The sequence below is a fragment of the Eleutherodactylus coqui genome, chromosome 2 (assembly GCF_035609145.1).
Source record: "Eleutherodactylus coqui strain aEleCoq1 chromosome 2, aEleCoq1.hap1, whole genome shotgun sequence".
Lineage (NCBI taxonomy): Eukaryota > Metazoa > Chordata > Amphibia > Anura > Eleutherodactylidae > Eleutherodactylus > Eleutherodactylus coqui.
Window position 1 is genome coordinate 282,911,315 of NC_089838.1, and position 25,087 is coordinate 282,936,401.

Here is a 25,087-nt window from a genome sequence, read left to right on the forward strand (position 1 = left end):
TCCGCAGATCAGTGAATCGCATTCCCTGAAGTAGATGTCCCAGAGGTGTTGGGACTTTTCTGATCTCATGTTTCCTACTAAAAACTTATCCCAGGAGGGATCTAGAACAGAGTTAAAATCTCCCAGCATAAGAACAGGCTTAAAAGTTGAAACAGATGCCAAAGGCATTAACCCCTATACCAGGTCCCTAAAATATAACTCTTATTGGGTATACATTTTGAATTCACTTGCTAAAGGTTAACAATCCAGATTGCAGGCTGCCTGAGACAGACAGACACTCATTAGGTAAATCACCCGTAAGAGTACAGATTCGCCCTATTTCCCAGGGACATGAGTGGAAGACTCCATAACAGCAGTGATTTTAGAAAAGTTTGCTCGCCTGTGTTTTGCCCTTTGTCATTACTGCTTGATTAATGATCCCCCGATACGGAGGAGGGAGTTTGTCTTCTCTTGGTTCATTGGGAGCTTAGGGCAGCTTTTCACCTGCATATGGGTGCATCACCTTATGATTTTTCCCTTTTTCCTATAAGTGATCCTTTGCCCCTGATTGTGATCATATTAAGTATTTTCCTATACTTGGGAGGAAGTTCGAGTCTTCCATTCATGTCCCTGGGAAATAGGGTAAATCTGTACTTATATCAGTGATTTACCTAATGAGTGTCTGTCTGTCTCCGGCAGCCTGCAATCTGGATGTTTAACCCTTAGCAAGTGAATTTAAATTAATATCTAATTAACGTTATATTTTGGGGAGCTCGGTGTAGGGGTTAATGCCTTTGGCATCTGTTTTTAGTTTAAGCATTTATGACCCTTGCTGAGCTTCTAAGCCACTTTTTTTCAATCCACATAGGAACAGGGACATTTGTAAACCCTACTATATACTTAAATAGGTGCCTTATTGCATTATTATATGGTAGTGGATTATCGAACGAGGTCAGGAGACAGTCTGAAGTATAAAGCCTGCAGAGCAAACAAAACTAGGTCGCCCCTCCAAGTCTAGTGTGCTGGAATAAGATTGAAATGGGGATCATTGTCTGCATCAAAATACGAACTCCCCTCAAGTAGCCCGTATGGGCAGCATAACGGTGTCCCACCCAAGACCTGTTATTAGTAGGTAAAGAGTCCTGCATGAGATGCAGACAGAATCAATGGTTGAAATTGTTGGACCGCTTGAAATATTGCGTACCTTTTTTACTGGAAGAAATCTTTATATCATTAGCTATAGTCTAGAAACAAAAAATGGTTAGAATCGGCAGTATACATTTTATTAAAAAAAACTATCTGATTACCCGGTGTCGGCCGTGTATTTTATTTTTAGACACGAAAAGAATTTGTGTATATATGTGTTTAATTTATATAATATGTACATGTGTGTGTACTGATTTAATATGTTAGTATATGAGGAGGAAGAGGTAATCTGTGTAATATCTTATTGCATGAGGAGGGGGACATCTGTGTCATATTAGTATTTGAGGAGGAGGTTGTCTGTGTAAGATATTCTCTGAGGAGCAGGAGGAGGTCTGTGTAATCCTGGTGTTATTAAAAATCAAAAACTCACCGACTTCACCTGTAATTTTTGTTACCCATAGCAACCAATCACAGCTCAGCTTTCATTTGTTATACTGCTGGGGTAAAATGAAAGGTGCGCTGTGATTGGTTGCTATGGGCAACACAGATTTCCTTTTGGAGTCATTTCTGTGTGGTACATAGTGGCTCAGTGCTGGTGGGAAGCTGTTGTGGTAGTTGGAGCAGAGGAGGAGGTTGTCTGTGTAAGATATTATCATCTGAGGAGCAGGAGATCTGTGTAATACATTAGTATTTGAGGAGGAGGTTGTCTGTATAATAGATTAGTGTATGATGAGGAGGAAGTCGTCTGTGTTAGAGAAGACTGTGAAATAAAAACCATCTGCTCAAGTGCAATTCTGGCATTCACCCCTCCCCCCGGGGGTAGTGGGGCTGTCTTATCCCCCTCCAACCCTCAAATTTGTGCCCATGGGATGAGTTATATATGCACCAAGTATGGGATGAGTGTTATATGCATGAAGTTTGGTTGAAATTGCTTCGGGCGTTCATGAGTTATAGTGGCACATACATACAAATATCCTATTTTATGTATGTGTGTGTGTGTGTGATATAGATATGTATATGCAGGTTTTCTTGTAGTTTGAGAAGTTCTCGAGATGAGAACTTCCCTGCACAATCATAGATCTGACAAATTAGACTTTCCAGTAATAGTCAGGGATCGAGAAGAGCGAACAGACCCATTAAACCAAATAGAACATGTAAATCTAACAGGTTGGAGCTGAGATTTGTCGTAAATACAGGTAAACCTTTCTAAACCTGTAAATTGTGATGTGTAGTAGATCTCCAAGTCGTCTCACCAACTGGCTAGATACCATCTAAAGCAGTCCAATAGTAATACTTTGATCCTGGGCTAGAGAGAGGTTAATATAGAGGCCCACCACAACCTGTATCGTTTGATAATAGATAACAGCCGACATCCCTTTCCAATCCAGTGTTGGACCTCGTCCAAGAATGAGATTTCCCTGTATAGCTGCCATGTTGGAGCGAGGTCTGACATGTAGCTAACACTATGCAGAAGAGTGCTCCGATGTCATAGCTCTCCTCTGCATAGTGTTAGAAACATACTGTATGCAGTTACAGGATGCCTCTCTATGGCACTATCATTAGAGAAGTTAGAAATGACTAGTCTTATTATAGAAATGTAAGTTATATCAATATATATTTACAGGTTTTATTACAAATCTTTCTGATCTGAAACGCTCATAATTTTCACAAAATTGATGATAAAGTCATCATGGCATTATTTTTATGTTTGTTGAGTAATTCCAAGGAATCCACATTGCGCTTTTCCAGTCAAAATAAATAAGAGCTGGGGAGGATGCGGGTGGCAGGGAAATTGGATTGGAAAAGGTTAATTCTCTCTATGCCTTGCAAATGTCCCTCATTTCGATCTAACTAGTGGCTTCTTGTGCCTTTCAAAGAACTGCGCAATTTCGTTTGCTACACAAGGTTTGGAGGGTCTAGCATTGAGCAGGGAAGATGCAGTCCACATGGCCTAAGTTTCATTGCCTAAAATGTAGGCTATGAAGGCGTCATGTCTGCGCCTCTCCTTAACAATCTAGGAAGAAACACACCCTTGCACCATTCATGGTCCCGTCTTTCACCTCCTGAGCTTTTCGTAATAGTTTGATTACAATTGAGCGCCTGGTGGAGGGGGCCGTATAGGTACCCGTCTGCTCGTTCAACCGAATATAAGGGCATCGTGGAGTCCTTGCCAAAAAGATTTAGTAGACAAGTTTTTCAAAATATGTCAAAGGGTGAGAGCCCTCCACCCGCTCGGGGAGTCCCACTGCTCGCATTATTATGCTGTGATTGATTCTCCAAATCATCAAGCTTGTTAAACAAACTCTCAGTTAATTGGTCGCGGCTGCAAACCGCTCTCTGCAAAGGCACCATTTGATCTTCCCTCTCACTTATTCGCCCCTCCACCTACAGTGCTGCGTTCTGATATTTTCTGGAAATAGTGTCTAAGCAGCCAACTTGCAAATGCCAAGTAGTTGAAGTATTACATTTAATAGCCGAAAATGGATTTTGCTATTGCTGATCTGGAATTGGCTGTTAATAATGCTGAGACTGCTGCCTCTTGAAGTCCTGCAGGTCATGTAAGAATTGCGCGGTGCAGGTCCCCACATTGCGGGGAACCCCTCCACATGCTTAACAGGCTGCAGCAGGTAATAAATGCCCAGGATCTGGATAGCCGGCTGGAGCTCTCACATCCCTGGCCAGGCTCCGTTTAGGGAACCGATAACTAATTTCCAGAAAAGCCCTTCAAAGAAATCTATCACCATCTTTTTGCAGCCTGAGAGCACCATAAGGTAGTGGTAGGCACACCGATTACAGTGACAGGTCTGCTGTGTGTGTCTGTGCAGTAGTTTGGGAGAAACTTGCATTTTATTAGTAGCAACCAGACACAGAAGTAGTCCTCGGAATACATGAGCTGCTGGTTAGCCACACCGACCCCACCCTCCTGCCATTGGCTGCTGTCTTTTTATGCACAGTATTGGACAGACAGCAGTCACAGTGGCTGGTGGGAGAGACTACCCTGCAGCTGATGAATATGGAGGACTACTTCTTGTAGTCCTGCTATGTGTGGCTGCTACCGTACTAGTAAAATGAGAATCGCTGTAATCCGTGTGACTGTCGCTACCTTGTGCTGCCAAAGGATGGTGTCAGTCTCTTTAAACTTAATAGTATACATAAGGCCAGTTTCAGATGAACATATTATAACCCGTCCATAATTTGTGTTACAGATGACCTCAGTATTTTATCACTGATCGGGATTTGTCTCCATATAGTTTCTACTGGACAAATACCGATCTGTATTTACCCAATAGAAAATAATAGCAATGTGAACTGCAAATACATAAAAAAATGGGTCATGCCAAAAAAAGTGTGTGAAATACGGCCATGTGACTAGATACTGAGATGTATATTAGCTCCGTATTACTGTCTGCAGAACACGGACCAAATACCAAGCTAATATGCACTTGTCTGAAAGTGACCTAAAACTTATCCCCATTATAGTAAATATTGCTGTAGGGATCCCACCACAAGCTATGATCCCACCACTAGTTATGTTACAGCAAACAATTTATGGTTATGGGATGCCGTCCGTATAAAGCGTAGCTTCATCAGTCAATGCTCTAATATCTGGGTTTTATCACATGGTAACGGACAAGAGTTGTATTGTCATACCAAGTAGCCAGGAGCGATGGGGGACATGTTGTATGGGGCAGATAGGACAGCTTGTTCTATCCTATCGTGCTTCAATAGTAGCCAATGGGGATGCAATTTCCAACATCTTCTGTCAACATTATATTACAATCTTGTATTTCAAAATGTATCCCATATGTAATTCAGAAAAATACTTTACTGAACAAAGACGAGCAAAAACGAATCCAGTACAATCCAGTGTGTGTTATACAAAATACACAGATGGCAGAGGAGCAAATCCCAGCATAAAAATAATCTCCCCGCAAGCCTAATAAAACTAAAGTATCTGCAAAATTACATGGCTGGGACACATTTCCGCTGCCAGCCTATTGCGAAAGTGTTGGAAAAGTATCATTCATCCAGTTACGTGAGATTCGTTTCCAAGCTTGGGAAAGTTTCATGTAGTGGCTGAGGCTGAGGTGGAGGGTATTGGGGGTGATCAATTAGCAGAGTTTGAGAGTCAGGAATTTGGGCACCCATCATGTCATTCAGAAATAAAACCCTTGTGCCCAGGAGCCTTGTATATATGGACATTGCCTGACATCTCCCATGTTTAATCTCTAGTGACAAGCCTTTTTTTTTTTTCGTTAAAGGGCCCAAGCGATCATCGTCGCATTGCAAGAGCCATAGCTTGCTGCCATAGCTCTATGTGGGCTTGTTTTGTGGCATAGTGGACACATGCTTTATAGCCCTGGGTTATCCAAGTTATCCAAAAATCATGGATGGCAAACTTTTTTTTTTTTTAAATAGGTTAATTGTAGAACAATAACGAATTATTGCCATTGTGACAGCAATGGCAGGGGAATCCTTCATCCCCACGGGGAGTCCCATCATCATTGAGCACTGTGTTTAGTGATGATGGGACTCCCCACGGGGATGAAGGAATCCCCTGCCACTGCTGTCACAGCAGTTGCGGAGGATCGCAAAGCTCTCTCATTGCTTTCAATGGGGCTGGTGCTAAAACATTGGCCATGCTTGGGATTTCTTTCATGCATCGCGGTGCCATGCAGGGAAACGTCTCAAGTGTAAGTGAACCCATTCAAAAAAACGGGTTTCGTATTTGTGCATCTCGCAACGCACAAATCTCGCCCAATATTCTCACCAGTGTGAAGGCGCCCGTACGCAAGATTCTGCTATTTCACAAAAGATCACAGGTGCATCTGTTTTTATTTTTTTAATATTCTTCATACAGTAATTCAGACTGTTGGCCGCCCTGATCCTGGGATCTTGGTTTGCATCTGGCAGGGACTAGTACTGCGTTGTGTACTTACTACGTTTGCACATGGTCATTCGGGGTGTTAGTGAGTCTCGCAGTCCAGCAGCATACTGATAATTACTGACTTTCCATGAAACTGAGCCCAGTGTGTGCCTGAGATGGGAAGGTCAGTCATTATTCTCTACAGGCTGAATGATTAAATTTGGCATACAGTGCTGCAGAATGTCATGCCTGTGTGTTTTTTTTTTTTTTTTTTTAATGGCTAGCAATCTGAGGGCAGCATGTGACAGGTAGGACCTCCAAGATTTTTTTTACTTTTTTTTTTTTAAATCGCACCGTTACGTCTTGTCTGTCACCAACTACCATAATAAGCAAATAGGTGCAGCAGCACTCCACTGGAATGCACCATTAGGTGAGAAGTGCGGGTCTGGTGTGCAAAGCTCAGCAAGTCCTCACTCCAAGGACTAACAACGTTATCCAAATAGAAAGTGAATTGAGCAGCACAACCAGTGATCCCAAATAGTACTTCTTTATTGATCCTTAAGGGGCAGAGCAGCAACGTTTCAACTCCTTCCTTCACAAAGATTCCAGAAGGAGTTGAAACGTTGCTGCTCTGCCCCTTATGGATCAATAAAGAAGTACTATTTGGGATCACTGGTTGTGCTGCTCAATTCACTTTCTATTTGACTGACTGACTACCATAATGTCGCAGCATGGGAGCCCTGATAGTTTGCTCTCAGTACCTGCTGCAGAGGGCATTGGGCCACATTGCTCATAATTTAAAGACCGATCACTACCCAGGATAGTCAGTGCTGGAAAATAGTACAGTATTCGGCAATGTCTGTTGTGATCTGGTGGATCTTTCATGCCTAGACCAATTATAAAGCAAGAACGATCGCCTATCGGTGGACTGTGTAAAAAGAGCAAACATTTGTTCTTCGGCTTACTGCATGGGAGCATAGAAAGTGGGAGATGTGCAGCCAACCAATGACGAGTGCCACTCTTGCTGTTTGGCGCTCCTCTACTGGAACACATTCATCCATGTAAAAGGTTTCTAATAAAAGAAATGTGCCGGAAGAAATTGCCACCAATGTTTATGGCTAATGGGAGCAAAGGGTATTCCGATCTTAATCATATTTGTTCTTTAAATAGGCAGCTACGACATTGGCAAAGATTACGCTGGAGAACCAAAATAAGAAGTCCACCACACTGCCAGCTGACTTCCACTATGATCCAGACAACATTGCAAAGTTGAACTTAAGGCCTGCAGATCGGGTGAGACTCCAGCATCTCGTACTTTTCTCTTTTGTAGCAGAGTGGATGCAAATTAACCATTCATTTCCCCCCCCCCCCCTTCCCACAGATTAAAAAGATGACTCCTAGGAATGCAATTTCTGAGCAAGAAGATATTGGAGAGTATGATTATAACAACCCCAATGATACCTCAAACTTCTGCCCAGCCTTGCAGGCAAGTACTGCTGCCTTGACAAATCTCTTATTACGGCTATAATGGTCAGGCTACTTCACCACTAAATGGCATAATAACAGGGCAATCTCAATCGAACTGGAGCTGGACCCCCAGTGATTTGATATTGATGACCTGTCCTAAGGATTGTCCATCAATATAAAAGTCTCCTTTTAACTCACAGATGTTCTAGGTTTTTGGAAGACCGCTCTTTTGTGTATGAGCATCTCTAGTGCTTAATGACTGGTTGTCATTGAATCGTTGTAGTCAGCAAAATATTGCTTTACTGAGTCTATGCGCCTCTTATTCTAGGCCGATGACGACTATGATGAAGATGGGGCATTCATGGAAGCCAATGATGATTTTACGGTGTGCAATGGGCCAAGCGAAAACGGATTAAATTTAGATGGTGAATACAACCTTATTGCAGAGCCGCAGAAGGTGAGGACTATACTAATAATGAAAGTACGATTTGGAAGGAATGGGGTTGCATTTTGTCACAATTTTCAACATTTCTTGCAGGTAAACAGGATAGAAATAAATTATGCTAAAACAGCCAAAAAGATGGATATGAAGCATCTGAAAACAAGTATGTGGGGGCTACTAACCAACGATCCACAAAAAAATGATGAGGTAAGCAGGCTTGGCAATGTTAGTGTAGTTCTTAAAAAGTTCATAAAGGGTCAGACATTAATGTAGAGGGTAGTTTCCTATAGATGGCACTAGAGAGTCTGGTCATAATGTTGCCATTTGCAGTCTATGAAATACCTGGACAGCACATGACCCAAAAAAACAGCCATGTGCCTTTCACCTAAGTGTGTCATTTCACTCCAGTCCTAACTTCGCATCTATACTGCTCGGTACTAGTGTATAATGCCCTTCATGCTGCTTGTGCTCCTGCGGGTGTGCTTAGGAGAGATGGAGAAGAATATATCCTGCTATACTATGTCTGCCATCTATGGAGACATCCTAGCATCTAGTCTATACCCACCAGCTAAGGGAAAACTAAAAATTAGATATGGAGCCTGCAGAGAGGAAGACTGGTTAAAAATATAGGATACGGTTCTTTAATGGACTGAAAAGGTTGGTAGTTTTATGTAACCTTTTGCAGAAATGGTGACATTTACATGGGCCAATAGTCACCCAAATGATTGCTCACATGAGTGATTATAGGGAACTATCGGCCCATTTACACACGGCCCCCAACAGGGCTCCTGCGAGAAGTTGCTCAGTTGTCACTGCTCGTTCTGCTTCAGCTCACTGAAAATGAATGACTACCGAGCAACTTCTTTCTTTATGTAAACGGGGGTCATTAAGGCTTTGGCTGTCTCCTGTTTACTGTGAATGGAGGCGCGTGGCCAGAAGAGATCTCCACCTGCTTCGCCCCAATTCTCTGTGGTTCCCTACAATTGGTGGTGAATAACCTACAGCTATGTTGGCCAGGCTTATGGAGTGAGCAGCATTTCTCACATACATCACACTTTTGCCAATCGCTGTACATATTCTCTTAGTCTAGTTTCACACTAAATTTCATGCATTGTGTTTCCAACATTTCCCCAAATATATATATATATATAATATATTGTGAGGGATTAGCGTTTAGGATCGGTAGCAACCTGGGCATAAGCAGTCAGACGGTGACACTTGTGATAAAATCTTTAGTCCAGGCTTTGCCTGTGTTTATTTCCAAGCAAACAAAGCAAAATACAGGCCTTAACATCAGGCAAACATAAAGTAAATCCTGCTCGTCTGAGCACTTACTATACATGGAGCGTCCCTGTCTACACACTGATAACCAAAATGGCTCCTGCCCACAGCCAGCCAGGACACTCAGACCTGCAAAGGTCTCAGCTCTCTCTCTAGGCCCTGTAGGCCCAGGCTTTATAAGGCCTGGTACCAGCCTCACCTGGTACGTGGGAGTGACCATCCCACCCTTCGCTTTGGTCACTCCAGGAAAAGCTGGCCCGGATTATGTGGCTTGGAGCCACTTACACACTACAACGTGTCAGTAACTTAATGTTACTGACACCATACTGCCGGCTTCCTCCACCGAGCCCAGGCTGCTCGGTGGCACGTATCTGCCCAAGCGCTCCCCAAGGCAGCATAGGAGAGCATCCTAGGCGACACATACCTGCCCTCCAGCACCTTGCCGGTCACCGTCTCACATACCCTCCCCCTCTGTTCGAGCCTGTGGGGTGGGACACCTTTCGCTGTCATGCAATGCGTCCTTGATAAGGCATCGGCATTGCCCTGTAGCTTTCCGGCCCTGTGCTCTACCGAAAAACTAAAATTTTGAAGGGTCAGGAACCATCTAGTGACTCTGGCATTTCTTTCTTTTGCCTGTCACATCCAGGTTAAGGGGGAGTGGTCTGTGATCAGCCTGAAGTGCCGACCTAGCAGGTAGTATTTTAGGGATTCCAGGGCCCACTTGATGGCTAGGCACTCCCGCTCAACGATACTGTAATTTTTTTCCGGTGGCGTGAGCTTCCTGCTCAGATAAATTACGGGATGTTCCTCTCCTTCTACTTCCTGGGACAGAACTGCTCCCAGTCCCACATCGGACGCGTCCGTTTGGACAATAAATTCCCTTTTAAAATTGGGTGTGACCAACACTGGACGTTTACAGAGGGCCCGTTTTAATTCTTGGAACGCCTTTTCTGCGTCAGGGTTCCACTTGACCATGACTGACTTACTGTTCTTGGTAAAGTCTGCCCGGGGTTACCAACATATATTGGTGGTTGTAGACTACGCCACCCGTTACCCCGAAGCCGTTCCTTTACGCAATACGTCATCCAAGGGTATTGCAAAGGAACTATTTCACATGTTCTCCCGCACGGGCATACCAAAAGAGATCCTGACGGACCAAGGAACCCCCTTTATGTCAAAAGTCATGAAGGAATTGTGTAAGCTGCTGAATATTAAGCACTTACGGACGTCTGTGTACCACCCACAAATGGATGGTCTGGTTGAGATTTAATAAGACCCTAGAAAGTGGCTGCAACCGGAGGAGTCGACCCCAGCGGAGATTGTGCAAAAAGTTGTTCTGGACAAATTCATCCGCTCGTTGCCCCCCACAATCCAGCGCCGGTAATTTCTCCCTCTCGGCCACTCTCTCAAAGACCGCGAGATAGGCCTCGATGTCATCGGTGGGTGTCATCTTTTGTAAGGCCGCCTGCACCGTGGTACGGGTAGTGGGAAGCGAACCAGACGTCCTCTGCACACTTTGCGCCACCGCCAGGATTTGCTCTTGCAGCTGCTGGTTAACCCGCTGTTGCTCCTGCAAGGCTAACCGATTGGCTTCCGCCAGGAGAGCATTAGTCTCGGCCTGAGCTCTCATGGCCTCCTCATGGACCTTTTGCTGGGTTGCCGTCACTTGTTGCTGCTGAGCAAACGCTTGCTGTTGCTGAGCAAACGCTTGTTGTTGTTGCACGGTAACTTGCACCAGCTGCTTTATCAGTTCTTCCATCTTGGCAGTGTCTAGTTGCTGTGCCGTTGCAGCTTTCACCCAGGACATGGGGGTTACAGCACTCTCCAGTCAATCTCTCTTGGGCGGTTGCCCTTAGCAACGGTTCTCCAGCTTCTGCAGCAGAATGTCCATTAACTCGTGTATGTCTCTTTAAGACCGCTGCCCGCATCCAAACACCATATGTGAGGGATTAGCGTTTAGGATCGGTAGCAACCTGGGCATAAGCAGTCAGACAGTGACACTTGCGATAAAGTCTTTAGTCCAGGCTTTGCCTGGGTTTATTTCCAAGCAAACAAAGCAAAATACAGGCCTTAACATCAGGCAAACATAAAGTAAATCCTGCTAGTCCGAGCACTTACTAAACATGTAGCGTTCCTGTCTACACACTGGTAACCAAAATGGCTCCTGCCCACAGCCAGCCAGAACTCTCAGACCGGCAAAGGTCTCAGCTCTCCTCTAGGCCCTGTAGGCCCAGGCTTTATAAGGCCTGGTACCAGCCTCACCTGGTATGTGGGAGTGACCATCCCACCCTTCGCTTTGGTTACTCCAGGAAAAGCCGGCCCGGATTATGTGGCTTGGAGCCACTTACACACTACAACGTGTCAGTAACTTAATGTTACTGACACCATACTGCCGGCTTCCTCCACCGAGCCCAGGCTGCTCGGTGGCACGTATCTGCCCAAGCGCTCCCCAAGGCAGCATAGGAGAGCATCCTAGGCGACACATACCTGCCCTCCAGCACCTTGCCGGTCACCGTCTCACTATATATATATGTACACACACCCCTACAGTTATGTAATTCTATGTACAGTTGGATATGTTTGCCATTGACTTCCACTAAAAAGCGGATGTAGTCGAATACACTTTTTAGCACTAGTGAACGAAAGGTATATGGCGTACCATCCAAATATACTCCAAAAGGCCTCCATTTGCCTAACGATTGTCTAAGGGCATGTTGGATGTTTACACTGAATATAGAGACCAAGTATATGATGTGTATACCATCTTTTAGTAGTCAACTAGTTCTTTTTATCCAATTGCAGTCAGCATCTAAGAATGAAGTGGAAGCTGCCGTTGTGAAGGATAAGAGAGTTTTCAGCAACATCACACACGATCTTCAGAAAAGGTATTGAAAAACAAAAAAAAGATTGGCAGTGAGACCTGTATGCTGTCCCTGACAATGTGTTTGCTTGTAGGTTACCCACTATTATGGCTCAGAACCTCTCCGTTCCCTTGGCCTTTGCTTGCCTTTTGCATCTCGCTAACGAAAAGGTTAGTAAACAGACAAGTCGGCTCCTAATTCCAGCACCACAGTAAAGTTTAATAACGTGCTGCACAACTTAATGAATTGCAATTTAACTGGCTTGTCCCTCAACGGACATAAATGTCAGATCGCTGGAGGCACAGTTGCTGCCAACTCCACCAATCACTATTTTATACAGCACATGCCTATTCTATAGCACTGTACATCACTTGATGTCCCCATTGGGGCTCATAGCCTAAGTTCACATATTGATATGTTTTTGGAGTGTGGGAGGAAACGGGAGGAAACCCACACAAAAACACAGGGAGGTAATAATCCACGATGATGTTGGCACGGGGGCCGCAAGCTTCCCCCCCCCCCCCTTCCTCCACACTGCTGAGGAGTTTGAATGGAGTGCTGGTCACGTGCAGTTTTAGCGCATTCTGTGTCTGCGGGGCCGACGGAAACTGTCAGCTTACAGCTATCTCAGTCAGCATTGAGATATTGAATGGAGCCGTGGTCACATGGGTCTCTCCATTCAAACTCCTCCGCACTGCGGTCATACAGTTGACTCAGTGATGAATATTCTCATTGTGGAGCAGGCCTTTTCATAATAAAAGAAGAGCTGGCTAAAGAGTTAGGTAGACAATGGCTCCAGGCATCTAATTGTTTGTTTATTTTTTTTAATGGCTTTTTTTGTTGTGCTGTTTAAAAAAAAAAAAAATTAAAAATCAGCTTTGGATTAATGTAAAGTCTTGAGTTTTTAGAAGGACCTTAATTAGTCCACTGTTTTTGGTTTTTAGTAAGGCGTATTCCAGTTTCAGCAAATAGGTTATTCATTGCATAATGAAAAGTTACTCAATTTCTGATCTCTGCTTGCTGTCATTTAATAGGAGCTTTCATTGTCTGGATAAATGTGTCCTGGCTGTGCAGGTCGTTTGCACTTTAGGGTTGTAGTTATCGAGGCTTCGGTCTTGTAACCCGCCATATACCTCTGCCCCCATCACGTAATCAGGACTGATATTTATTCGCTTGAAGGAAACGGACGGATACTACTGAATGACAGCAAGCAGAACTCTTAGACTGTGAGAAATGGCTGTAGAAAGTATATTGGGAAATTGTACCTATTATTATGATGGGAATTAAAAAAAAATTTATGATGCAAAGGATAATAGCAATTTGCTAGAAACACAATATCCATTTAAAGGGCACCACTCGGCTCTCTTGCAGGTGGTGATTTAGTAAATACTTCAATTCCCCATGAAATAACACTACCTGAGCTTTTTTTAATAGAACTCTGTATCGTGCCATTCCTCTGTTACTCCTCATGTCAATGTAAGAATGAATAGACAGCTTGGTGTTACCATTTTCCTTGTGAACAAGGTGTATCCGACCTGTGACAGAAGCCGTATTCACTCAGCCAAGAGCGAGTTGTACTTGAGATTCTCAGCCCAACTTGCATCACACAGCACACCCACACCCCGTCCGTGTGCTGTGCGGGAGACTGTACACTGCAGGTCCTATTCTTGGGTGTTTCTTAAAACCCCTTTCACTCTGCACTGTACATTGCTGTGGAGTTTTGGCATGAAATCTGAAGCCAAAATTACTCAGCAAATCCACTTTTGTGTGAACTTGCTTTAGAGCTATCCATTCAGTGCTATCCGTGCCATAGTGTGTAGTGATAATCCCCATCGACAAGCAGAATAGTACTTTGCAGTGGTCAACTTATTCATACACTTTACAGGAGAAATAACAGAGGGATGATGCCATGCAGAAGAAAAGATGCTCCAAAAGAGTGTGCAGTTCTATACTAAAATAGATATTTCTAATCTGTCATGCCTTTTGACGTTTTACAAGGCTACAAAAGATGTAATTTATTTACTTTTCAATAAAATGGGTTAAAAAAAAAAAAAAGATATTTTTGGCAGAGCTGTCTGTTGTACAGGTACCGATCAGAGATTGTGCTTGAAGGAGTTGTCCCACTGTTTACTATGAATGACCTATGCACAGGATAAGTTATCAATAGCAGATTGGTGAGGATCCTGAGCGGTATATCCCTGGGTCCGATCACTGCCTGTTAGTGGAAGCAGACAGCTCTATACAATATACAGTGGCCACAGCTGGTATTGCATGCTGAGTCTTATTCACTTCAGTAGGACTCGGCGTGTAATGCAAGCCATGCCACTGTATGGAGCCGTCTGCTTCTGTCAACAAACACAGCTCCGTACTGACAGTGAACAGTCCCAGAGATCAGCTGATCAGCAGGGATCCCAAGCAGCAGATCCCCGTCGATCTGCTACTGATGACATATCCTGAGCATAGGACCCCTTTATACGATTAGGATCCACAATCCTCATTGTTTTTGTGCTTTTTCCCTTCATCTCTAGAATTTAAAGCTGCAAGAAGTGGATGATTTGTCTGATGTGATAATAATGCAAGGAGAATGACCTCACGTACTGAAATGCATCACATAAATGTTTTAGGATTGCACCGTCCTCTTCATATCAACTGCTGCTGGCAGGAACACGTCTGTAAATAATGTATTTATGTGACATTTTTACATTTTTTAATATTACTCTACATGGTAAAAGAAAATAAAACCCTTATCAGCCAAAATCCAAACAGAATTTAATATTTGACACCAACAGAAACATTTACAAGAGGGAACTGTATTGGGAGAGTGATGGTTTTGTTTTTCCTCATTTTGGGTTCTTCAGCTGTCAGGAAGGGGAAAACCAGGACGTGAACCTGTCCGCGCTTTTGTACTTCTGCTTTCCGGTCCCTATGATTTGCTGCTGCCTGGAAGCAAATTCTGTATCAAGGCTCTGAAAGCGGCACAAAAAAAGGTCATCAGGAAGGACCCTAGATATACAGCTTGTGTCTACCAAAAATATATACGGCCGTGTACCTCTTTACTAAGCCGCAGGCGCTCCTGCCACTGCTCTGATTCCATCCTGTGTTCCGCGTCCAACCTTTGTAACTTTTTGACTTCCTGTTCATGCAACGTTCGCATTTTCTCTTCCTGTTTGTGGAAGAAACACATCAATGAATGAGAATATGTACGGTTTAACTCCACCCCAAGTGTTGACTTATGGGAGCTCTGTTATGGGTCCTATGGGCATCAAGCAGCGCTACTTTCATGCCTTTCATTACTAACAAAGGAACTAAAGGTATTTTTTTTTTTTTTTTGTCAGATGTACAACTTTAACGGGAGGGAAAAAAGTTACTATCAAGTGTATTTTATGCTAAAATTGGAAAAGAGGGGTTTAAACATTTAATATCTTTTTTTTTTTACCATAATCGTTACAGCATTAACGTTTAGGCCCAATGACCACAGGCGGGTTTGATTTGTGGAACTTGCACGGGAGATCCGCAAATCAAGCCGCCCATAGGGAGACATGGGCGCCCGCAGCTGAATTTAAGCATGCAGATTTGTTTTGTGGACCTTTTTGGAAGCCTTCTGATCCGCAGCACACTCACAGCTGAGACTGCGGACGTGCCGCAGATCTCGCGGGAAAGGGGGAGTTTAAAAAAAAATAATTAAATTTGCACTGCACATGCATGTGGCGTGCTGGACGCATCCCCAGTGAAGGAGAAAGAAGATCAGGCCTGGAAGGGAGAAGATCCGTACCAGTCCGCAGAAGACCTGGACGGGTTAAAAAAAAAAAAAAAGGTTCTGCAGCGGGCAGGGTCTGATCCCGCTGTCTTATTCCCGCAGGCAGAATCTGACCTGCCCGTGGACACGAAGCCTTAGTCCCTATGTTGACATGAACTGGCAATCGTTTGATCACTTAAACAATACATACAGCAATGCGGACTTATTGCAGTATATTGTATTTTTGTAGACATTCTATTCTAGTAAGCCATGCCAGAGATACGCGCCAACCATGATGCCCAAACATCACCCCGCAATCTCATTGTGGGGCTTGTTTCTGAGACAGGAAACTCCTCTCTGTGTTGGACTATTTAAATGCCGCTTGCAAAAGTGACTGCAGCATTTAAATTGTTGACTGTCGCAATCAGACTGATCTCCGATTACAGCTGGGTGTCAAAGCCGACCCTGCTCCATACTAAACCTGCTCACATCTGACATTAATTTCTGTTGGGTCGCGTGGAAGTTTAGTGAGCCCCTCTAGTAGTGGCAACTTGATAATGAATTGGTTAAAAATAAGTGTGCTACATGTTCTGGAGATTCTGCACTTAATGCGGCTTATGAGTTTTAATATACCAATAATCAAAATAGTTGAAGAGGAAGCATCATAGTACCAAATGCCCAGAAGGAGTCCAATGACACGGAGATTAAACCAATACTAGACACAACCTGTCACTTGCACAGGTAATCGTCTGAACGGCGCACAAAGGAGGAAGCTTTGTAGGACTTCTGTGAATAGGAGTCATGCTGCTTAACCTGTATCTGCACCAGCTCTCTAGACGTCTCCTCTAGATGTTCCTTGAACTTCTGAAGCTCTTGTTCTTGCTTCTGCTGCAATTTCTGAGAATCTTCCTTTTGTCGCATTGTTTCTTGTTGCAAGAACTAAAAAGCAAGCAAATGTCTTGAATAATAGTGCACATTGGCCTTGGTGCTTTCTGTACATAAGATAGATTTTCTCCCTTACACACACTGTACAAACATTAGCATTTAGGTCTATGCGTTATAGCAAAGAAGCACAAATATTGTAACACTGGGAATGGAGTTTTATTTTTCTTTCTGTGCCCTGTGGAATATGAACATTATTGGGGGGTATTCCTGCTGATCCAGAACAAAGAGCCGCTCTGTCAGTTATGACCATCCATGCAGTACATGGGCAGCCATTCATTTGAAAGACTGTCTTGCTCCGGTTTTGCTGCAGGGGACGTAGCTAGTCAGGCACAGCTTCCCCTGGGACATCTACACAGCTATGATGCAAACTCCTTTTGTTCAGATATAATCTAGTTATAGTTGTCATAGAAATTTATAGTCCCTGTCTTCTTTTTGTTTGACTCCTTTTGTTAAGTTCTGTTCTCTCTTCAATGCGTTACCTTGGGAGTAAAAAAAAAAAAAAAAAAAAGCTAGAAAAGTCATTTACTGTGATGGCGCTCAGCACTAGCTATCTATATGTTTATTCCTGTAGGGAGGCGGCGAGACTTTCAGTTTTGATCTCCTCTTCTAGGCTGCAAATAGAATCAGGAAGATTAAAATGGCCATATACATTGCATTGCCAACACAGCCATACATTAGAGGGATTCTGTCATTTAAAAAAAATGAAATAAAATCAATACTCACCTATTCCTCCCCCGTCAATCTACTTATCGTATCTTCTCCTCACTGATCTTCTGTCTCCTGCAGTCCTGGGGGTGGGGGGAGACTCTCCTCACCCCCAGCTGGCTGATTCTTCTGCTTCCTGTGATGTTGCGTATATTCACAGGCATTCTTCTTCCTGCCCGGCAATGTACGCTATGTCACTAGTTCACAGCATAGCAAGCAGTGCCGAGCTATTGCAGAGACTGCGCATGTGTGCTGTCTCTGCAATAGATCAGCATTCCTTTCTAGCCAGTGAACGCCACGTCACAGGGACATAACCTTCACTGACCTGCAGGAGGAAGAATGTGAGCAATGCAGGCTTTATAACAAGCCGGCAGCTTGTGGTGAGGTGACCCCGGGCAATGGAGACGATCAGGGAGGAGAAGATGCTTACCCGGTTCTCAGACACTTTATGGATCGTCTCTCCCCACATGGTTCTGTTTTGTACGGCTTCTTTCAGTTCAATTATTTGCATGTTACTGTTGGCTTTGACAATATCAGAGCAGCGCATTTTAGCAGCCCGGTCTTTTGTTGCTCACCACTCCATGCATTATCGATGTGCCTAATGAATTTAGCTTGCCTTGTGGCCGCAGTACGAGAGTCTCTATTTTGTAATTTTACCATCCAAAGAAAACGTTGATTTGATGTGGTCTAGGACGGTTTTTATTCTTGATCTTGGCGGTCCAAGGAATTTGTAGGAGTTTCCTGCAGCACCAAAATTCAAAGCCATCAATCTTCCTTCGATCCGTTTTCTATAGTGCCCAAGTTTCGCAGCCATAAGTTGTGATTGGGAAGATGATTGCATTGACTCTCCAGCATTTCGTTGCAATGCTTAGGTCTTTTGTTTTTTCAGATCTTGTCCACACTTATAATATTGCGATCTTATTGATCTTAGTTTTCTCGATCTTCAAATATAGGTCAACTTTTCCACTTCCTCCTTTTAACTTTTAGTGTCAGTTCAAGATCTTCCTGACTATCTGCCAGCAAAGTTGTATCATCTGCATATCTGAGATTGTTGTTTCTTCCACCAGTCTTGACTCCGATGTTGCATTTGTCTAAATTGCATTGCCTCAAGATCGCCGCTGCATACAGGTTGAACAATGCAGGGAGTAAGATGAAGTCTTGGCATATGACTTTCCCGATTCTGAACCATTCCGGGTTACCGTTGCAGGTCATGACCGTAGCCTTTTGGTTTGCATATAATGACTGTATGAGTTGCTCTAGATGTCCTGGGCTTCCCATTTGTTTAGGGTATGTACACCTGGCATTCCCGAGCCTTTTCCATGATCCACCGAAAATTTGCAATTTGGTCTCTTGTTCCTCCTTTATGAAAACCAGCTTATGCATCAAAGAGTGCACCATGCGTTCTTGTATAATTTTGCTTGCATGTGATATTAGAGCTATCATGCAGTATTTTGAGCATTCTCTCAGGCCACCATTTTTGGGAAGCAGCACGAAAACTGACCTTGCCCATGTCTTTTTGGTCACGATTTGGTTTCCCAAATCTTGCGACAGAGTGCTGTTAGCATCTGGACTGGCTGGGCTTGAGCAGTTCAGCAAGTATGCAATCAATTCCAGGGGTTTTCTGATTTGGTAGCTGATTGTGTCGACTCAACTTAATGCTTCAGGATATCTGGTTCTAATTATGTTCTTCTGTTTGTGGTTGATGGTTTCTGAAATCGTTTATATATAGTTCTTCTGTATATTCCCACCATCTATGCTTGCTTTGTTCAGGATCGTATAATTCCTGGCCATTCTCATCAAAAATTGAGGCGATGCAAAAAGGAGCATAAGCCTTTTTAACATGAGGGAAGAGCTCTCTGGTGTGTCCTTTTTTGTTTGCACGCTGCATGAAATTGGAAGAAGCAATCTATCTAGTGTTTATCAATCTGTCATCGTAGGGCACTGAGATTATGCAGGTTTCATCGTAGGATCCCTTACGTCTGCCCGTAATGTAGGTTTTTGTGCAATTTTACATTTTTAGTTCTGCCACGCCATGAGGAACAAGTCCTCTCAATAATGTGCAGAAGCTCTAGAGTGCTTGGAATTTTTGAGCCATGACGAAAGGCTGGTTTAGGCACAACGATTATCGCTCAAATGTTGAGCGATCACCTTGCGCTCCAAGCGGTGGATGCAGAAGACAAACGGGGTGTCCCCGCTTGTCTTCTGCATCCAGCTGTTCCCCGCTTGCAGCGCCCGGCTGTTATACAGCCGAGCGCTTCGACCAGGGTATGGAGAACAGAGATGGACCGCTCTGTTCTTCATACCCAGCCTTTCATCAGGGAGTGGGATACAGCTGAAACAATAGTATCAGCTGTATCCCACTGTGAATTCCTGATAACTGGTTGCTGATCTAACGAAAACTGCACGATGTCAGTGCAGTTAGACGCAACGATTATCGCTCAAAAGACGGCTTTGAGCGATTTTTGAGCGAAAATCATTGTGTCTAAAAGGGCCTTAACCCTGCTCTCCAGCCACTGATTGATAGATTTGTCCCTAAGGAGAAAATTGTCTGCTGCAGGAGGTCAAGGTGAGCACCACAGCTTATGAATACCGATGTAAGCACCACAACTAATCAAGTGTAACTTTTACAAAAACTTCCTTCTTTTTCCCCTACATTGTGCAGTGAGTATCTAGACATCTGAGGGTCAGACTTCACAGCGTGACTTTGAAGCATCTGTGATGCAGCAGAAATATGTGCTGAACAGCATGCTGGCACAGTTTGTAAATTGATTGTTATTCACAGTGCACAATTTTGCTGTCTTGCAGGCAAGGCTCTAATCTTTTAACAATCAATTTGAAACTGCACCAAACAGTGTCTCGGCACATTTCTCTGCTGTACGTGCGGCTCTGTGGCCCTAACTCGAAGGCCTCTTTTGTTTGACTGTATGCCTTTTTACACTCACAGCATCATGGCAAAAAAATCGCATAAAAGAAGAAAAATCTGTGATCAAGTCGCCACCTTAATTGGCTCTTTCTTGTCCATTCACACGGGCGGCTGCGGTGTATCGGCGAAAAAATACGCTGCAGTGCGAAAATCTCTTTTTTTCAGCTCTCTTAGGAGTCTATAGGAGCTGCCAGCGCATCTCAGGTCCTGCCCTATCGTTTCCCATCTTTTCACAAGTCATATAAAAATCGGTCACTGTCCTATTTTTTTACCAGCGCAATTTTTTTTACGCGCCTAAAAATAGCTTATTTTAATGAATACATTGGAATGCAGAGCTTCAGATGGCCCTGGTTCTTTTTGATACGGCTAAACTAGCCGCGTATATAGGGTTGTGTGAATAAGGCCTAAGCTACACTGGGGTGCTAAGGGATCAGGGACTGTGGTGCAAAAACTCAGTTTGGGGTCCTTCTGCATAATGTCTTTTCATGGCTGCTCGCGGTATTCCATCTAACTTTCCGCTGTATGCTGAGTCTCTCAGGCTGTTCAGACAGAGTAAATTTAAATGAAAAACCACATCTGAAATCCAAGCGGTTACTGCAGATTTTTCACATGGATTTTCAATGTGAGAGGGGTGTAGATCCACATGCAGATTTTGCACAGTCAATGGGGAAAAGTCTGTGTGCGATTTCTTCCAATTAAGAAGTGACCTCACTACTTAATGCCACATGTGGATTTCAGGTTTGTGTGCAGAAAAGCTTCACACAGTATAACTGTCTTATGAAAACTGCGGTGTGGATTTGATGTGGAACTAGCGCAGATTCTGCTTTAAATCCAAGAAAAAATGCTATGTGAACATGGTCTTAAAGGGGTAATCCCATCTCAGGAATCCTACTTCGTGTTGGAAATTGCAAGACAATGGAAATAAACATCTAATGGGTAAATGCAAAGTGCCTTGTTCTCCAGATGATATAGATATTGATTCCTCTGTTTATTTACTGTTTGTTGGTAGGGAAACAGACCACCTCTTCTATGGGAAAAAAATAGCGGATCACAGCCGTAGCTGGTGCGCATGCATGTCTGAGATGCTGACCAATAGATCTAGGTAAAAGTAGTACACAAGCATCGGCCTCCTCTGCTTCTTCTTTTCATAGAGAACAGAGCAGTTTGGAAATAAATATCTTTTGGCTGAGTGCATTGTTTTGTGACTTCAAACATATTGAAATAGGATCCCAAAGATGGGAATACCGCTTTGAAGTGAACCATCAGTGTGCTTTGGTAAGGGTTTAGAGATGAAGGGCACATGGCCCCAGACTTATGTTCCCCCATCCTTCTCCCATACAGTAATCCCTCTTTGTGTCATCACCATGTTAGATCTCTCTCACCTGCTCATGAGGATCTTAATTTCCTCTACTGCAGGAAAGGCTGTAAGACGTTCCCAACAGCATAGCCTGTAGTCTGACTCTTCCTATTCATGCTCATAACACCACCAAGTTCCTTCAGTTTCTCCAGCAGCCCTCTTATACAAGTGACTAGTCACTTGATCATCACATCAAAGGTCCTTTTAGCCTTAAGATAGCTCTATCTCTGCTTTCCTGCAACAAGCAGCTGATTGACTCCTTGGACTATAGGCTGGTCTGGTGCCTGCTACCCTTTGCACCCGGGGCACATGCCCCTCAGCTATGCCCCTGAGTTGCCTATATTCTGATTTTGAATACCCTTGTAAATATACACAAAGCAGTCCCCATCCCTCCCCTTATGTAAAAATTGCCTACCAGTTTTTATATTTGCCATTATCAATATGGGAGAACATTGCAGCAGATAATAGCTGTCCATGCTGATGCTCAGCTCATAAAGAACTGACAAAAACATGGGGCTTGCATAATGAAAACATCTGAAAAATGTATCCTGTAAGTACCATTATGTACAGTTATTGTAGTACTTAAAGTGTACCTGAGTTTTTAAAAGCAACCCAGTTCATTGGCTGCTGTTGCACCCAGTTTGAGTTTTATCAATTGAGTTTTCCATGTAGTTTTCCCGCTGTCTGCAATCCACTTGCAAGTGGAGACATACCCTAAGCCAACCATTGTGCCAGTACTGTGCGTGCTGGGACTTCCTCTCCCACTCTTTCCATGCTGTCTCTCATAGCCCTGCTCCAATCAGCTACAAGGCAGCATCTGAATGCACATCCCCTGATGCATGTAGTAACTAGCAATGTCCCCATGTCCCTGTTACTAGAGAAGCCAAATGCCTAACATGCAGTGGATTACAAAGCTGCTGAAAGGAAAAACCTTAGTAACAACCACTTCAAACTTGATTTTCAGGGGTAAGGCCGCCTGCACACGAGCGGAAATCCCGCCGCGGGATTTCCGCAGCTGAAAGTTTGCATAGGAGTGCATTAAAATACGCACTCCTATGCAGACGGCCGCGGTTTGGCCGCGCGAAATCTCGCGCGGCAAACAAACCGCGGCATGTTCTAATTTTCTGCGGGGCACACACTCACCTGGCCGCCGGCTCCGGTCTGCGCATGCGCTGGCTGCGCAGCAGCCGGCACATGAAAGAGCCGGGGCCGCCAGGCGCGGGTGAGTACGCGCTCGTCCCTGCAGGCGCTCGGGTCGGATCGCGCGGCGAGAATTCTCGCTGCCGGATCCCACCCGCTCGTCTGCAGGCGGCCTAAAGAAAAGAATAAATACAACTGTATTACTAGACTGATGACACACATATAGGCTGTTTGGGCAGAAGTTGTGTGAAACGTTAATGCTAACCCCTGAGCCACATTCATTGAAGAGCTGCTGCCACAGCCCTGATGCTGAAAGATGGATGTAAGCTAAAAGTTTACAGATCCTTTCATTTCTGGTTTTTAATAAAAAAACACTAGTGTGAACGACGCCTTAAGCTGTCATTGACTTTACTGGGGTACATGCACACATTAAATCCTTATTACCTAGAAATTCTATTTTGCGATTCCAGTTATATCAAATGTTGGGAAGAAACAATTCTATGCAATATGGGTCCCACCCGTGCTGTGCCGTCACACTTTCCCACAGTCCTGAATAGCACACTTTGCTTGCATATGTAACAGAGCAAGTAATGTTTCACTGTGTCCCCAGCCAGGTCTGAGTAGACAAGATGACGACCCTCCGGCGCTCACACAGCTTGACCAGAAATAGAATCTGAAAAGAATTAACGACTTTGCAAAAATCATTATTTTGAGCTATTTACCTGCTTGTTCCGTTCCTTCTGTACTGAAGCGCTGAGTCCTTGGTTTTTCAGCCGCTCTTTGAACATTGTCTGGCGATTTCTTGCTTCCGTACGCTGGCCCTTTTGATTCCGTACTTTTTCTTGCAGCTGCTGACTCTTCAACTCTTCCAGCAAGATTCCCTGATAGTGTTTAAGCCGTTCCATTTCCTGGGGTGGATGTAAATACAGCTGCCCATCAATTTATGATATTGATTAGTCCCAGAATGACCATTGTAAGTTGAAACTACTGTAACCTCTAACTCTAAGGCTGTTTTCACACGGGTGAGATTTTTGCGTTGAGACGCACAAATCTCATACGAATATTAACCCCATTCCCGCATGACGACGCAATGCGTGAAACAAAACGCGGCACGTCCTATCTTTGGGCATGCCCTCACATTTCCCAGTGTTTTCAATGAGGGCGGCGGCAGGTGTACACAGTTCAATGCAACGCACGTTGCTAAGTGTACGCAGTTCAATGCATGGTTTCCCCATTGAGAACTATGAGAGAAGCTCCAGGATCCTCCGCCGCGCATGTCAGCCACATCGGAAGATCGCTACTTCCCCGAAGTGATGCGAAACATTTTTGACACAAACGCTTCACCTTGCATTTTTCTGAATTCGCCTCACTCTATGCAAAACTGACAACGGTTCAGAAACCCAAAATGTCAACCAAAATAAGAGTCAAGTAAATGCAAGTCCTTACATATACAAGTTAGAAATAGGCTGGAAGCTGTAAATCACTTACTAGCTAGAGGACACAAGTCTCTTTGGGGTCTACACATGGCATACCAAAAAAATAACATGGCTACCAGGTGAGGCCGGCTCCAAAGGAGTAGCGTATACTGGCACAGGTGAACAGTAGTACAGAATATGTAGTACCGTATTGTGGAGAGGAGCTACTAGACAACCAATTACTGCATGTACTTCGGTAATAGAGCGGTTGTACCGATGAAATGCCTGTGCTGGTTGGCTAGATTGTTTATGACAGTGGTGTCAGGCTCATTCTCACAGAGGGCCGTATCAGCCTTATAGTTACCTTCAAAGGGACGTTTGTAATAGTGTGCCCCCATAGTGGACCGAGTACTAATAGTGACCCCAATAAGTGCTCCCCCCCCACTTTCCAATATGGTGGGCCCAGTAGTAAGTGTCCCCAATATTGGCCCAGTAATAATAGTGTCCCCCATAGTAGTGGCAGTAGTAATAACAAACCTACTGTTGGCCTCTGGTCGTAAAGCATCCCTACAGGCAATCCACTCGCCCAGCCTGCAGCTCCGGTCTGGCGGCGGCAGTAGTGCAGAGTTTGTGATGGCTGACCTCTCCCCTCAGTGTCTGTGCTGCATACAGGGATTGGGAGAGGTTCACAGACTCTGCACTGTTGCTACCAGATCTAAACTGCAGGTTGGGTGAATGGAATACCTGTTATGTGGCCCGCCGGCTATGCCACAACCTAAAATGAGGTGGAGGGCAGCATTAGGTGCGTGGGCCTTGAGTTTGA

At 44.2% G+C, this 25,087-nt stretch overlaps 2 protein-coding genes across 3 annotated transcripts in view; one reads left to right on the forward strand and one right to left on the reverse strand.

Moving 5' to 3' along the window:
- NCAPH (non-SMC condensin I complex subunit H) overlaps positions 1-15,188 on the forward strand; it is a 38,680-nt gene extending 23,492 nt beyond the window's left edge. The window contains exons 12-18 of the mRNA XM_066593092.1: positions 7,163-7,285; positions 7,374-7,478; positions 7,788-7,916; positions 7,998-8,108; positions 11,985-12,067; positions 12,138-12,213; positions 14,572-15,188. Of these exons, the coding sequence (XP_066449189.1) occupies positions 7,163-7,285; positions 7,374-7,478; positions 7,788-7,916; positions 7,998-8,108; positions 11,985-12,067; positions 12,138-12,213; positions 14,572-14,631 (687 nt within the window). The 3' untranslated portion in view covers positions 14,632-15,188. The remainder of the gene's footprint in view (positions 1-7,162; positions 7,286-7,373; positions 7,479-7,787; positions 7,917-7,997; positions 8,109-11,984; positions 12,068-12,137; positions 12,214-14,571) is intronic.
- The window catches only part of LOC136612618 (STE20-like serine/threonine-protein kinase), a 47,695-nt gene continuing 37,395 nt past the window's right edge, over positions 14,788-25,087 (reverse strand). For both annotated transcript variants that reach the window (XM_066593091.1, XM_066593090.1), the window contains exons 15-18: positions 23,572-23,757; positions 16,593-16,718; positions 15,093-15,206; positions 14,788-15,009 (exon numbers count right to left, since the gene is read on the reverse strand). In XM_066593091.1, coding sequence (XP_066449188.1) covers positions 14,905-15,009; positions 15,093-15,206; positions 16,593-16,718; positions 23,572-23,757 — 531 coding nt within the window. In that variant the 3' untranslated portion in view covers positions 14,788-14,904. The remainder of the gene's footprint in view (positions 15,010-15,092; positions 15,207-16,592; positions 16,719-23,571; positions 23,758-25,087) is intronic.